Source organism: Eretmochelys imbricata, chromosome 23 (assembly GCF_965152235.1).
Source record: "Eretmochelys imbricata isolate rEreImb1 chromosome 23, rEreImb1.hap1, whole genome shotgun sequence".
Classification (NCBI taxonomy): domain Eukaryota; kingdom Metazoa; phylum Chordata; order Testudines; family Cheloniidae; genus Eretmochelys; species Eretmochelys imbricata.
In genome coordinates this window covers 11,631,383-11,647,124 of record NC_135594.1, presented here as the reverse complement: position 1 = coordinate 11,647,124, position 15,742 = coordinate 11,631,383, and the positions used below count along the sequence as shown (strand labels likewise).

At 50.7% G+C, this 15,742-nt stretch overlaps 1 protein-coding gene across 1 annotated transcript in view; it reads right to left on the bottom strand.

The window, feature by feature from the left end:
- Window positions 1–13,704, bottom strand: part of SLC27A5 (solute carrier family 27 member 5) — a 37,279-nt gene extending 23,575 nt beyond the window's left edge. Inside the window, exons 1-3 of the mRNA XM_077840432.1 lie at window positions 13,160–13,704; window positions 3,697–3,906; window positions 1,025–1,183 (exon numbers count right to left, since the gene is read on the bottom strand). Of these exons, the coding sequence (XP_077696558.1) occupies window positions 1,025–1,183; window positions 3,697–3,906; window positions 13,160–13,637 (847 nt within the window). The 5' untranslated portion in view covers window positions 13,638–13,704. The remainder of the gene's footprint in view (window positions 1–1,024; window positions 1,184–3,696; window positions 3,907–13,159) is intronic.
- Between the last annotated feature and the right edge of the window lie 2,038 nt (window positions 13,705–15,742).

The window sequence follows — 15,742 nt, the reverse complement described above, 5'->3', positions numbered from 1 at the left end:
CTTTGTTCCGTGACTGTACAGCGCCTAGCCCAGCGGGATTCTGGGCCACGGCTGGGGCTCAGGGTCATAGAGTTTTAAGCTAGAAAGGACCATCTGATCACCTCTCTGAGCTCCTGTATGTCACAGGGCCACCCACTCCACCAAGCACCTGCCCGCTAAACCCAACAACTGAAATGGGACCAGTATATTATAGCCCACAGGAGACATGGTGTGTGCCACAGGCAGAGAATAGAAGGGACCCTGTGCAAGGCCCCGCAATGGCAGTGAAATGGTTAAGTGAGATACACCCAGATAATTCTGGCATGTGAGCCACAAGCTGCAGTGGAAGGTGAAAAACCCCTAAGGTCCCTGCCAATCTGAGCTGGGGAAAAACTCCTTCTCCACCCCACCTAATGCAATCAGTTTATCCCTGAGCACGTGAGCAAGAACCATCCAGCCAAGGACCTGAGAGAGAGAATACTCAGTGCCACCTCAGAGCCCTGTCCTGTGTCCCATCTCCAGCTGCAGCCATCCCTGCTGCTTCAGAGGAAGGTGATAAAAACAAAACAACAGCAACAAAAAACAGAATACACTGGGGGGGGGGGGCAAGGGGGTATCCTTTCCTGACCCCTGCCACTGGTCGGTTGAGACCCTGAAGCATAACCTTTCAGGAGCATAAAACATAAACCGGCAGTGAGCCTCAACTCCTTCTGGGCAGCTGTCCCAGAACCTCACCCCTCTGATGGTTAGAAACCATCTTCTGATTTCCAGCCCAAATTTGTTCAAGGCCAGTTTATATCCATATCTAGATAATAATAATAAAAATTAATTAAGAATGATGTTTCCTTAAAGATGACCTGACATGGGAAAAATGCACTTTTTTGCATATTTATCTATCTACCTAGCTATCTATCTATCCCCATCCACCCCATCTATCTATCTATCTATCTCCATCCCCAACCACCTCTCCATCCATCCACCTCTCCCAGTGACGCACCCCTGCACCGTCTGTGCCTTTAGACCCGTGCCGACACTCTGTACATACCAACCTCCAAGCACCCTCCAAGTCCGACGAGCAGCGCAGCCGAGTGGTACAGCGGCAGAGGGGTGTAGATTACGTCCTTGGCTGTGACGCCACTTATGTATAACATGGTTACCATGTTGCACAGCTTCAAGTGGGTGATGATGGCAGCTTTCGGGAGTCCTTGTAGGACAAAGGGATTGCGTTTAGTGATGCCTCATGGGTTTTGTAGTGCTGTTACCTCATGGACCCCTTCTCCTTTATGAGCCAGGCTTCTTGGTTGAACTACATCTCCCATGATGCACCACAGCCAGGCATTCCCATGGTGCACCACTTCCCCTGTCAAGAGGGCATAGGTGCTGACTTTTATTTTTCCCTGTGGGTGCTCCACCCCTGTTCTGCCCTGAGGCCCCACCCCCTTTCCACCTCTTCCCCTGAGGCCCTACCCTCGCTCTACTTTGTCCTTCCCCTGCTCCACCCCCTCCCCTAAGGTGCCCCGCCCACTCACTTCTCTCCACCCTCCCCCAAGCGCCTCCTGCTAGCCACCAAACAGCTGATTGGCGGCACCACCAGACAGCTGTGGCTGGTGGGTGCTGAGCACCTGCTATGTTTTTTCTGTGGGTGCTTGAGCCCCCGAGCACCCATGGAGTCAGCGCCTATGCAAGTGGGGACCTGAACTACAACTCCCATGAGGCACCGTGCTGGTATTTCAGAATAAAAATATTTGGTGCTTTGGCCAAAATATTTCAGTATTTGAATTTTCATTGGTCAAAATCAAAATTTGACTTTTTTTTTTTGGCAAAAATCATGAACAATTTAGAGGAAAACAATTTTTTTGTTTGTTTTCATCCCCAAAAAATTCCATTTTCCAACCCTCTCTAGTGCTGATCCATATTTTGAAACTGGAAACGGATGCCATTTCCCAAGATGCCAGCACTTATTCCTATTAAAGCATCTCCTGGTCCCTTAGGTAGCATGCAAAGTTCACTGATGCAGAAGACTCCTGTTTAGGGCTGAGGGGAAACACGTTTTTTCCTCCCATGAAAACTGTCAGCAATTTGAAAAGTACTCCTGTCCCAAGCTTTCAAAATATCAACAAAAAATTATGAACCAAAAATTTTAAAAAATTGGTTCCAAGGAAATTAAAATTCCATCTTGACGAGTTCAAAACGTTTCATTCTGATGTTGACCTTTTCTTAACCTTTTGTGTGTGTGCAAAGTAAGGAACGTACCGGGAAAAAAAGCCGTTCCTGTGGCGTATTGAAAATTGTGTTAAAATTGCAAACTCTCTCTTTAAGTGTTACGGGGTTTCCTGCTTTCAGTGTAGGGGGGTCTGTAGGGAAGCGTGCAATTTGGAGCTTGAGCAAGCAGCCTGAAAAAAGCCAGACTAGAGCCAGGTGAGATGAGCTGGACCTGTCTTCCTCTGTCTCTCTCTGCTTTTGGTTCTTGCGTGTTCTCGGTCTGCATTCTACGAAATAACGTTGTGTGATGCTGCACATTTCCCAATCATCTCGAGTGCCGATCAACATTTTACATCCAGAGACGGCCGCCCTCTTCCAAGATGGCTGTGCTTTTCCTATTACAAGAATCTTGAATGCCATCTCTTGTCCCTTTTCCTATTAATGGGCTTGGCAAAATTTGTTTTTTTTTTTAATCATGTTGACAGAGGTTTATTTTTAAGCATTTTTAAATTTTTTTATTGATTTAAATTTTCACAGTTGCACAAAAATTATGGGCTTTAAGCATCTTCATTTGATTTTTTTATCGATTTAAATTTTCACAGTTGTGGGAAATTAGGGGCTGACTTTTGTTTTTGCCAGTGGGTGCTCCTCTCCGCCCCACTGTGAGAGCAGTGGGCAGGGCCTCGGGGGGAAGAAGGCGAGCAGGGGTGGGGCTTCGGCGCTGAGCGCAGGAGGAGCAGTGGGCGGGGCCCCACGCCGGGGCCCACAAAAGATTAATCCAGCCCTGGGGGTGCTGAGCACCCCCTATTTTCTTAGATGGGTGCTTGTGCCCAGGAGCACCCACAGAGTCAGCACCTATGGGCGGTCAGACAAAAGGCGGGTCAGACCACAATTATTTATTGGCAACAGATGCTAAGATTCAAAAACTTTAAAGCTTTATAACCATTCAAAGACAAACTGTCAGCATCACATGTCAACATGCACAAAGGAAATATCCTTAAATCAAACTCGACTGCATTTTCAAGCAGCATTTTTCATACTTTGCCAATCTGACAATTATCAGTGGAAATATTGTTTGCTAGGCTTGGGCCTGTATGATGAAATTGACATTTGTCGACATTTACCAATAAACATCTAATCATACAAATGATTGATTGGAAGGGACCTCCATAGTCCAGTCCCCTGTGCTGAGGAAGGACTAAGTATTATCTAGACCATCCCTGAGAGGTGTTTGTCCAACCTGTCCTTAAAAACCTCCAACGATGGATATTCGGATACCACAGCCTCCGTAGGTAATTTATTCCAGTATGTAACTATCCTGACAGTTAGGAAGATTTCCCTAATGTCCAACCTAAACCTCCCTTGCTGCAATTTAAGCCCATTGCTTCTGGTCCTATCCTCAGAGGATAAAGGTAACAAAGGTATCACACTCCTCTTTATAACAACAATCTTTCCAAGCCTACTTAACAGCCAGGTACAGCTGCTCAACACTCCCATCACAACTCCCCTCCTCACCTGTGGTGCCCGAGGTGTAAATGTAGAGTGCGGTGGATTTGCTGGTGACATTGGCTCGGAAAGCGACGGGGATCGGCTCCTCGGATGCGGCATCTATCTGGCCCTGGAGAGGCTCCACGCCAGTGGTGGGGGACTCGGCGCTCAGGTAGAAAACCCGGAGCCCTTTCTGTTGCAGGCTGGGCAGAATGTCCTCAATAGCGGCTTTGAGGTCTGAAGAGGGGGTGAGAAAGGCGTTTTCCCCCCTGAGGAACGCGGATCACTGCATCACATGCACCCAGAGACACAGAGACGGCTGTGCACGCCAGTGCAGGCGCACACAGATAGACACACAAACGCGGGACACAGCACACGCATGCAGAGGCGCACTGTGACACACTGTACCCCATGTTCCCCCCGTACCCCCGTGTTGTACACAGCATGCCTCGCGAGGTGTCATGGGCAAAGCCTGAACTGAATGAACCTCATTATCCTGTTGAAAGGCATGTGTGTCATCCTTGGGCATGAAGCTGTGAGAAACGCCCACGGGCCAGCCCCTCAGAGAGGACAGAGAAACGGCAAACACAGAGGCCGTACGTGCCAAAGCTCATGTTGATCAGGAATGGAGGAAGCTCCCTAAAAGTGGGGAGCCACCGTCGCCTGAACCCCGTCTCCACCCTCATGCCACCCCATCTCCCTGAGTCCTGCCCCCCACACCAGCCCTCCTCCGCCAAGTCCTGCCCCTGCACTGCTCCTTCTCCCTGAGCCCTGCCCCCCGCACCACCCCCTACCTGAGGCCTCACCCTCACACTTCCCATTCCACCCCGAGCCCCCACCCGCACCCCACCCCTCCCCCCAAGGCCTGCTCCTGCACTGTCCCTTCTCCCTGAGCCCTGCCCCCCACACCACCCCTCTACCTGAGTCCTCACCCTCACACTTCCCATTCCCCCCCGAGCCCCCACCCGCACCCCACCCCTCCCCCCAAGGACCCACCCCACCCCTCCTCCCCCAAGGCCTGCTCCTGCACTGCCCCTTCTCCCTGAGCCCTGTCCCCTGCACCACCCCTCTCCCCGCCCCTGTTCGCTCCTGTCCAACCCTCCCCACCCCGTCGCTCACCCTTACGGCCCCATAAAAAGTGATGGGGCCCTGCCCCCCATCCCCTGCATTCTAGTGTCCCTGAGTAGACAAAAGGCGCAAGCAACAAAGTGCAGTTCATAATGAAGAAAATGGTCAGCAGCTCACGTCCCCCATGAGACCGCATGGATGACACCGCATGGATTTTTCCAGCCCCTGGAGAAAAGCATAAATGAGGGACAGCGACATCATGGCCTGCCTCTTCCCCCATCTCTACACAGGGAAGCAAGATCGCCTGGAAAACAAAGAGCTCCCCACTGAGACTTTGGTAGGGGCTGGACCTACCTGGAAGGCGTTCCACTTAGCATGGACTGCTGTGATGTTTTGGGGGAGAGAAATCTCTTGCTTTTAGAATGATAAGCCTGGTAAAGTTTAGGCTTTAAGTTGTGGTTTTGCTATTTTATTTCCTTTTGTAACCAGTTCTAATCTTCTATGCCACTGCCCCTTAAAAACTTAAAATCCCTGTTTCTCTAGTTAATTCACTTCTTCTGATGTCGAATCTAAACCAGTGAGTTTTTCTAAGTGTTTGGGGGATTTGCTCATGTCCACTACCCTTTGAAGAAGTAGCGAACTAATGAATGAGCTTGCATTGATCAAGGAAGTCTTGAGCAGTGTAAGACACACATTTCCGGGGGGCAAGGCTGGGGGAACTTGCTCCCTGTAGTGCAGTTGATGAGTGGCTGGACGCGTTTTCATGTAACTTTGCTAGGTGTGTGTCTGCATGCTGCTCTCTGAGTGAACAGAGCCTGGTGGGATTTGCTGTTCAGTAGCGTAGCAGCGTAGGAGACACCCTGGCCAGGAGAGTTAAAGGGGGTGCGGGGGTTCCACAGTCCAGGGACATGTCACACACACGCAGATACAAAGTTCAACACACATCTATACCTAACTCAGGCACAGACACATACACAAGGGCACCAGAAAAATACACCAAGTCAACCACGTTGAGTCCAAGGGAGCAGGGCCGATTCACACCAATGGAGTGACACTGATTTACACCACCTAGGGATCTAGCTCATTTTATTGATGGGGAAACTGAGGCACAGAGCAGGGACATGAGTCATCCCAAACCACACAGCAAGTCAGGGCTAGAACTGTGATAGAGTCCAGGGCTCCGAGGCCCTGGCCCTGTGTAGGCATCTACAGATAGATGTAAAGGCCTAAATTGAGACCCTCGGGGTTGAAAATTATAGCTCTAAATTATTGAGCCAATGGTTACAGGTGCTGCATGCAGGATCAGTTCGTGATAAGGGGGAAGAAGGGGTCCATTTGCATCCATCCCGGGGTGCACCTGTTTTTTGGTTCTTGTGAGTTATCATTCTGGCTTCTAAGAAATAAAAGTTGCGTTACACTGCAGCCTTCCAGCAAAAGAATTTTATACTTTTATCTAACTTCTCAGTGTCTGTGCTGTGAACACAACAATGTTCCCTCTCTGGGCCTCATCTTCCCCTCCCACCTCTTGCTTATGTAGAGTGTCAGCTGTTTGGGGCGGGGACTGTCCCTGTGGAGTCTCCATCACTGACAATTTTTAAATCAAGCTGGGATGTTTTTCTGAAAGATCTGCTCCAGGGGTACTGTGGGGACGTCCTCTGGCCCGTGCTAGACAAGAGGCCAGACTAGAGGCTCACAACGGTCCCGCCTGGCCTTGCAATCCATGCATGCAGGCTTGATCTCATCCGGAGTCTCTCTGGGGGCTCCTGAGATAACAACCATGGGAGGAAGAAAAAGCAGCTTTTTCCCTATTGCACAGGGCTAATTCCCAGATCAAAGCCAGCATTAGATTTGCCCTCTGCCTTTTACTGTTGATTCTAACTACACCAGGAAGATTCTGGCAGGGGAGTGTCCTAAGCCCCTGGTAGCTAGGGAAGGGGGTGTCTGCTTATCGCTTTATGATCGTTCTTTTATAGATGTCCCATTATCCTGATCCTTATCAGCACCACGTCTCATCTGAGCCTGAGGATGATTAACTAGACGTCCTTTCTCCCTGCTGATCTTGCAAACACACAAAGAAACCTTTCACAGAGCTTGTCCTTAGGCATTTATATGGCGCTAATTCACTAGGGGCCTCTTGTAGGTCTCCCATTGACTTCAGATGGGGCAGAGATAGCTATCGGGGACCTACAGATCACGGGGAGATTTGAACCCTCATTGCTGGTGCCAGAGAGCCAAGGATTAAAAACGCATGGGAACAGACTTACAGCTTGCCTGGGTGTATGATTAATTATATTCCACCAAGGTTAGGAGAGCCTGGGGTGGGGGTTACTTGGAAAGTTCTGGATTATTCTCTGGCCCCGTGTTGTGTAAGAGCTCAGGGTCGATCTAGTGGCTCTTTCAGGCCAAGGGGGTTGTAAATCAGGCTGGAGGTTCAGCAGCAGTTTCACTGCAATGAGGCTTTCACCAAATTCAATAGGATTTGAATTCAAGGTGGATTTGAATTCAATAGGATTTGAATCCATCCAGTGGCCCTGGAGTTTGACAGCAAATCCCATTTTATGCTGCCTTGGCCATGTGCTGGAATTCTGGCCAACTTCAGGCATCCTGTGGCCACCTCCCTGTCTCTGCAAGCAGGATCCCAGCATGCTGAGTGGAGAGCGCATCTGTTTAGCTTGGTACTTGGAGCCCACCCATGAGGCAGGGAAATAGTTTTTCATTGCTGTTTTGCAGCAGGGAAACTGAGGCACGCTGCAAGATCAAGGCCAGAATTTCCAGAACAGCTCCCCTCCCATCTATGAACAGCACACTGCACCAGCCAGGGGGAAGAGGGGTCAGGACACCTGGGTTCTATCCCTCAACTTTGCCCTGGACCTGCTGCATGAAGCTGGACAAATGTGGATGAGCTGTTTCCCCTTCTGCCCTTTGTCTCTCTAGACTAGGAGCTCTTTCAGACAGGAGCTGCCTCTAATTATGTACCCGTGCAGTGCCCAGCACAATAAAATATACTATCTAGGTCCGTTCACCAAGCAGTCTCAAAGCACTTCACAAAGATATCTTTATTCCCATTCCACACTTCGAGAAACTGAGGCACAGGGTGTGGAAGCCCAGGGCCAACCACCAAGCCAGTGTAGACCCCAGATCCCAGATCAGAGTTCAGGCCACTAGGCCACATAACCCAACAAGACCCTGATCTGACGAGACCCTCTACCTGCTACCATAACAATTGTAATTTAGGCCTCAAAGATAAGAGGCCAGATTTTCAATGGTGGGACTAGTGTAAAAATCTGCTCATGAGTCTCACAACTGGGAGCTCTGCTGGATGCATATGAGAAAAAACACCCTTGCTGAGATGCCAAAGCTCAGATCCCCAAAGATATTTCAGACACCTAACTCCTGTCGGTTTCAACCTTTGAGGCTCTGGGTCCTTTCTGAAATTTTGCCCCTCTCCAGAATCTGAGCAATAGCTAGGAACCAGACAGGAGTTTTCCAGGTCCCAGCCCAACACCTTAACTACAGCTGGGCGAATAACCAATTTTTTGGGTTCTTTGGCAATTTTGGAAAGTTGAAGGGAGAAAGAAAATCATTTGGGATCAGCCCAAAGCCAAAAGTTTTCAAAGTTTCAGATGACACGAAAGCAGAGGCAAAAATTGTTTCAAGTGGGATGAAAGGTTTAGTCTCAATCTGAAGCGCTTTTAGGCTTTCAATAAACAAAATGAAAAGGAAAGACAATTTGGAAGCAAAAAGTCGTTTCCAACCAAACGCTCCAAACAGTTTGTTTGAACCTTTTCCAAACAAAACATTGCAATTTGTTGGGCTGGAAATGACTTTTTCATCTAAAAACTTCCTTTCCTTTTAATTGTATGTCTCAATCTTTTTCAGAATGCTTCCCCCCCGCCTCCTCCCTCCCCCCCCAAAAGAAGCAATTTGATGAAATCAAAACAAATTCCTGTAGTCACAGAGTCATAGAAATGTAGGACTGGAAGGGACCTCAAGAGGTCATCTAGTCCAGTCCCCTGCACTCAAGGCAGGCCTAAGTAATAACTAGATCATCCCTGACAGGTGTTTGTCCAACCTGCTTTTAAAAACCTCCAGTGACGAAGATTCCACAACCTTCCTGGGCAATTTATTCCTGTGCTTAACCACCCTGACAGGAAGTTTTTCCTAATGTCCAACCTAAACCATCCTTGCTGCATTTTAAGCCCATTGCTTCCTGTCCTATCCTCAGAGGTTAACGAGAACAATTTTTCACCCTCTTCTTTTTAACTGTCTTTTATGTAATTGAAATCTGTTATCATGTCCCCTCTTCTCTAGACTAAACAAACCCTGTTTTTTCAATCTTCCCTCATAAGTCATGTTTTCTAGATCTTTAATAATTTTTTTGCAAAAAGAAAAGGAGTACTTGTGGCACCTTAGAGACTAACCAATTTATTTGAGCATAAGCTTTCGTGAGCTACAGCTCACTTCATCGGATGCACACAAGCTTATGCTCAAATAAATTGGTTAGTCTCTAAGGTGCCACAAGTACTCCTTTTCTTTTTGCGAATACAGACTAACATGGCTGCTACTCTGAAACCAATAATTTTTTTGTTGCTCTTCTCTGGACTTTCTCCAATTTGTCCACATCTGCCCTGAAACGTGGTGCCCAAAACGGGACACAATACTCTAGTTGAGGCCTAATCAGCGAGGAGTAGAGCAGAAATGTTTGGGCAAAGTTGAAACTAGACAAAATCAGACTGGAAAGAAGGCTTCTGCACCTTTACCAGTGAGGGTGATTAAGAATTGGAGTAACTTACCGAGAGTAGGTGGGAAATGCTCCATCACTGGCAGTTTTTAAATCAGGATTGGATGTTTTTTTAAAAGATACGGTCTAGTTCACGCAGGGATTAGATCAGGGGAGTTCTAGGCCTGTGTTCTTGGACCTGTGTTATACAGAGCTAAAACCAGATAATTACAATGGTCCCTTCTGGCTGGAACCCATGAATTTATAAAACAGCCATCGCACGTGAGTATGGTTAAAAGCGTTCAAGGCTACAGGGCCCAATTAGGACAAGCAACTGGAGCCAGGAGAGGCAGGATTTAATGGCTGTGCAGCCTTGGGCAGGTCGCTGACCCACTTTGTGCCTCAGTTTCCCCCTGTCAATGCCCTCCCGGTAGCCTGGGATTAGTCTTAATAGCTGTGGAGTTTTATTGCCTCTATTAGGTGCCAAAGGTGGGCATGTATGTGTACGCTGGGGTGTGGCTGTCATCATAACCTCTGTCCTCGAACTCTGAGAGAGGCATTATACTCCGAGGGGACTTTAGCATGAGCTAGATCAGGGGTTCTCAAACTGGGGGTCGGGACCCCTCAGGGGTAACGAAGTTATTACATGGGGGAGTCGCGAGCTGTCAGCCTCCACCCCAAACCCTGCTTTGCCTCCAGCATTTATAATGGTGTTAAACATATAAAAAAGTGTTTTTAATGTATAAGGGAGGGTCGCACTCAGAGGCTTGCTGTGTGAGAGGGGTCACCAGTACAAAAGTCTGAGAACCCCTGAGCTAGATAGTCCCCGCCAAACACACGCACACACAGACACACACACAGATATATACACAGGTGCACACAAATACACACGCAAGAGACACACACAAATACAGACACACAAACTAATGTATACACATGCATGCACAAAAACACATGTAGACAGAGACACACAACAATAGACACACACAAATACATACCCATGCAGGTGCACTTGCAGAGAGACCCACAAAAACATTCAGGTGCACACACCCATGAACAAATGCACACACACCAATGCCTACACACACAGAGAAGAACACACACATTCAAACACACACAGACACCCAATGACGCACACAAACGCACACTTACTTTCTCACACATACACAAAACAAATAGATGCATCCATACACACGCACAGAACAATAATAGGAATCCCTGGTGAATCACTTTTCATCTGTAGAAACAGAGACTGGACGGGACTGGCCAAATATCACCCATCAGGCACACACAGGCATTAAAAAAGAACACACACACAAATGCATGCACACACGCACATACACAAACACCAGCACACACCTCTAGACCAGCACACATGCATATAAATCCCCACAAACGCACACACAAATGCACTCGCGCACACATACACAAACACACACCAAACACGTACACCTAAACCAGCGCGCATGCACATAAACAACCACACACACACACAAATGCATGCACACACACATGCAAACACACACTAACACGCACCTCTAGACCAGCACACATGTACATAAATACCCACACACAAACGCACACCTAGACCAGCACACAAACACACAAAGATACACATCCATGCTTCCATGCACATGCTCCCAGACAAATGTGCACACACCCCTGCCCAAACACACATGCAGGGAACAGCCACACACACAAACCACACGCACACGTGCTCCCAAACCCCTGCCTGCACACCCCGCTGCAAACAGCCACACACAAACACGTGCGTGCGCACACACAAAAGCACCGCGGCAAGTGCTTTGAACTGCCAAACCTTTTCCTTGTCCTCTTAACCCTGGTTGCCTGAGCCTTTGCCTTGACTCAGTCTGGGCATAATCTCTCTGCACTATCCCCTAGAAACTGAATAAACGTGCAACTTAACTCCTTGGCTGGCAAGCTGGGACGGGGGATTCGCGAGAATGGTCACAGTCCTGAGAAAATTACCGTATGGAGAGAGACTGCAACTGGGGACCTGGCACTGACCTAGAGCAGTGGGGGATGCTGGGAGCCAGGACTTCTGGATTCTATCCCTGGCTCTGGGAGGGGAGTGGGGGCTAGTGGTTAGAGCAGGGGGGCTGGGAGCCAGGACTCCTGGGTTCTATCCCTAGCTCTGGGGGGGGAAGTGGGGGCTAGTGGTTAGAGCAGGGGGGCTGGGAGCCAGGACTCCTGGGTTCTATCCCTAGCTCTGGGGGGCTAGTGGTTAGAGCAGGGGGGCTGGGAGCCAGGACTCCTGGGCTCTATCCCTGGCTCTGGGGGGTGGAGTGGGGGCTAGTGGTTAGAGCAGGGGGGCTGGGAGCCAGGACTCCTGGGCTCTATCCCTGGCTCTGGGGGGGGGAGTGGGGGCTAGTGGTTAGAGCAGGGGGGCTGGGAGCCAGGACTCCTGGGTTCTATCCCTAGCTCTGGGGGGCTAGTGGTTAGAGCAGGGGGGCTGGGAGCCAGGACTCCTGGGCTCTATCCCTGGCTCGGGGGGGAGTGGGGGCTAGTGGTTAGAGCAGGGGGGCTGGGAGCCAGGACTCCTGGGTTCTCCCTGGCTCGGGGGGGGGGAGTGGGGGCTAGTGGTTAGAGCAGCGGGGCTGGGAGCCAGGACTCCTGGGCTCTATCCCTGGCTCTGGGGTTCTAGCAGTTTAGAGCAGGAGGCAGAGGAGGGCTGCCCCCAAATCCATGCCAGGTTTCCCACGGAGCACAGTGGCCACAGTGGCTCCAAAGTGCTGGTACCCACGCCATGCAGCTGTGATCCAGGCACACCCGCAGTTGAGTGCCTCCCGCTCCCTCAGCTGGCAGGGCTTTGGCTTAAGGAGCAGGACAAATGCCCTGTGTGCAGCAGGGGCCCCGCTCACCACCCTCACTCTGCAGTCGTTGACCGCTGTGCGAACCATCCAGGAATCCTGGCTCCCAGCCCCACTCTGCTCTAACCACTAGATCCCTCTCCCCTCCCAGAGCTGGGGACAAAACCCAAGAGTCCTGGCTCCCAACCCCCCTGCTGTAATCACTGCAGCCTACCCCAGAGGTGAAAGTAAGCTGGTATGGTATGACGTACCAGTAAGAGCTGGTACACAGCCAACCATATCGGCAGGGCCGCTGATGGGGGGGGGGGAGGGGGGCAAAAGGGGCAGCTACCCAGGGGCCCGGCAATTTAAAGGGGCTGGGGCTCCTGGCAGTGGCCCGAGCCCTTTAAATCACCACCAGGCCTCGATGAAGGGCAGGCTGGCTGGGGAAGTCTCCCCCATCCCCACCCCTTCTGCCCAAGGTCCCACCCAGTTGAGCCCCCCGCCCTGTTCAGGACCAAAGCAGCCCTGCATACTGGTAAGTCCCTTAAGTTACTTTCACCCCTGCCCCACTCCCCTTCCAGAGCCAAGATAGAACCCAGGTGTCCTGGTTCCTAGCGCACTGGGCTCTAACCACTTCACCCAGCTGAGATGAGAGGTCAGACCCCCCTAAGGCAGTGAAGTTGTGAATTGCCCCTAAGCCGGTGGAGGTCGCATGCCTCTGCCCCTGGGGTGGATCAGAGACCCAACCAGCATGGGCGGTCCCCTGCCCCCTTGCTGCAGGAACACCTTGCACTGCGATGGAGCTCACTGTGGAGCGCATCCCTGGGATGCAGCTGGTCCCAGCTCACCAGGAGACGTGATCCAAGGTGGTAGCAGCCTCCCCACTCACCTGGGGTAGTCAGCAGCACCGTGGCCCCGCAGGCGCCGAGCGAATGCAGCAGGGAGTTGGCGCGTATGTTGGTGTTCAGGCACGCCATGGCACAGCCGATCTTCGCCAGCCCCAGCCAAACCCAGAGGTAGGCAGGGATGTTCAGCAGGAAGACGGCCACCGAGTCCCCTTCCCGCAGCCCCACGCCGTCCCGCAGGACCCGAGCCGCCTGGCTGCTGCGCCGGTCTATGTCCCGGTAGGTGTAGACCTGCTCCCCGAAAAGCAGCAGGGCTTTCTCCGGGTGGCTCTGCACCTTCTCCAAGAAGGTATCGAGCAGGGTGAGGGGAGGGCGGCATTGGAGCCGACGCAGACATCTGTATCCCTTGTGGACGATGAACAGCGATGTGGCCAGGTCCTGCCACCAGTAGGGGAAAAGCAGGTTCCCCAGCAGGGGCAGCAGGAGTAGCAGCCCGGCTAGGGCTGTGCACAGAGCAAGCATGGCTCGGCTGGCCTCTGGGACCCAGGGCTCCACCGCAACCTCCCAAAAGCTCTGCTCTGCGTGTGCATAAAACTGACAAAGTGCTGGGAGTTGCCAGCTTTCCCCTCCCCCCCTTCACATGAGGCTGATTCCAGGAAGGCCTGGCTGGGAGTCAAGGCCTTGCGTTATTCACAGCGGGCGGGGCGGGAGAGCTACCAAAGTCCCTCCCACTGACTGCTCCTTGCACCCAGGTCAGGCTGAGTGGGATGGGGCATTCCAGAGCTGGTGTCGGGCCGAGGGGCACCCTGTGGGTCGCTCTCCCACCAGCAAGGGATATCTAGGCTGCCGCAGAGGGGAGAGTTTTTTCCTAGCCGTCTAGTGAATGAGGATACGCGGTCCTCACAAATTCAAATAGGAATTGGTAGTTTGGAAAGTCTCAAGCTCAATTTCACCCCCTTCTCTCCCCCCCGCCCCCCAAATATACAACCTTCTGCAAATGTGTGTGTCTCCTTTGCACACACACACACAACCTCCTGCAATTCTCCTTTGCACAGACACACACGACCACCTGCAAATTCTCCTTTGCACAGCAGATACACACACACACACACAAAACCTCCTGCAAATTCTCCTTTGCACGGCCACACACACACGAAATGTCCTGTACATTCTCTCTCTTGCAGTGACTCACACACACACGAAATGTCCTGCACATTCTCTCTCTTGCAGTGACTCACACACACACGAAATGTCCTGCACATTCTCTCTCTCTCTCATACACACACATACAGAATCTCCTGCAAGTTCTCTTCTGCACAGACACTCACACACGATCTTGCAAACACTCTGTTTCTCTGGCAGTCCACCACATTATCTCGCTACTGTTCTCTCTCTGCCTCTTTTTTGTCTCACGCAGTTTCCTGAAGATTCTCTCTCTCTTACATGCAACACACTCCCTCTGCTTTAACATACACATTCTCCGGCAGACTTTTGCCCTTTCTGCATTGGCTGGGCATGGAGCAGTAAGGCAGCTGCTACACCACCAAAAAGGGAGGTTGGGGGTGGCATGGACTTCCTGGGAGGGAATTCTGGCTGAATCTTCCTGAACTCCCACGTAACAAGGCTAACGTGCTCCTCCTAGTGTCCAGCTAGCTCTCCAGTGTCTAAGGGGTAGTCAGTGGCTCTCAACATTTCCCCACTACTGTACCCCTTTCAGGAGGCTGGTATGTCTTGCATATCCCCAAGTTTCACCTCCCTTAAAAGCAACATGCTTACAAAATCAGACATAAAAATACAAAAGTGTCACAGCCACACTAGTACTGATAAATGGCTGACTTTCTCATTTTTAATGTATCATTAGCAAATAAATCAATCGGAATATATATATTGTATTTACATTTCAGTGTGTCGTATACAGAGCAGTATAAACAAGTCATTGGCTGTATGAAATTTTAGTTTGTACTAACTTGCCAGTGCTTTTTATGTAGCCTGTTGTAAAACTAGGCAAATAGCTAGATGAGTTGATGTACTCCCTGGAAGACCTCTGCATGCGCCAGGGGGTACGTGTACTCCTAGCTGAGAACCACTGTCTAGATAGTCTGTGAGCCCTCTGGTGCTCATGGTGTTCTGTGCTGAAGACGCTGCTGGAAACCAGGCAGAGGAACAACGTGTGTGTAGCTAGCTAGGGAGGTCACGTTGTTGGTAGATACAATGAATACACAACTTTCTTTCCGTCCATCCATCCCTCCACCCAACCCTTCTGTCCATCCTTCCATCCATCCATCCAACACCTCCATCCCTCCACCCAACCCCTCTATCCATCCATCCCTTTATCCAGCCATCCAAATATACACCCCTCTATCCATCCCTCCATCCCTCCACCCAACTCCTCAATCCATCCATCCATCCATCCAAATACACAAGCCTTTATCCATCCACCCACCCATCCATCTATCCATCCTTCCACCCAACCCCTATCCATCCATCCATCCATCCATCCATCCATCCATCCAAATACACAACCCTTTATCCATCCATACATACATATATACATCCAAATACATACCCCCTCGATCCATCCATCCATCCCTCTGCTCAACCCCTCCATCCATCCACATACACACCCC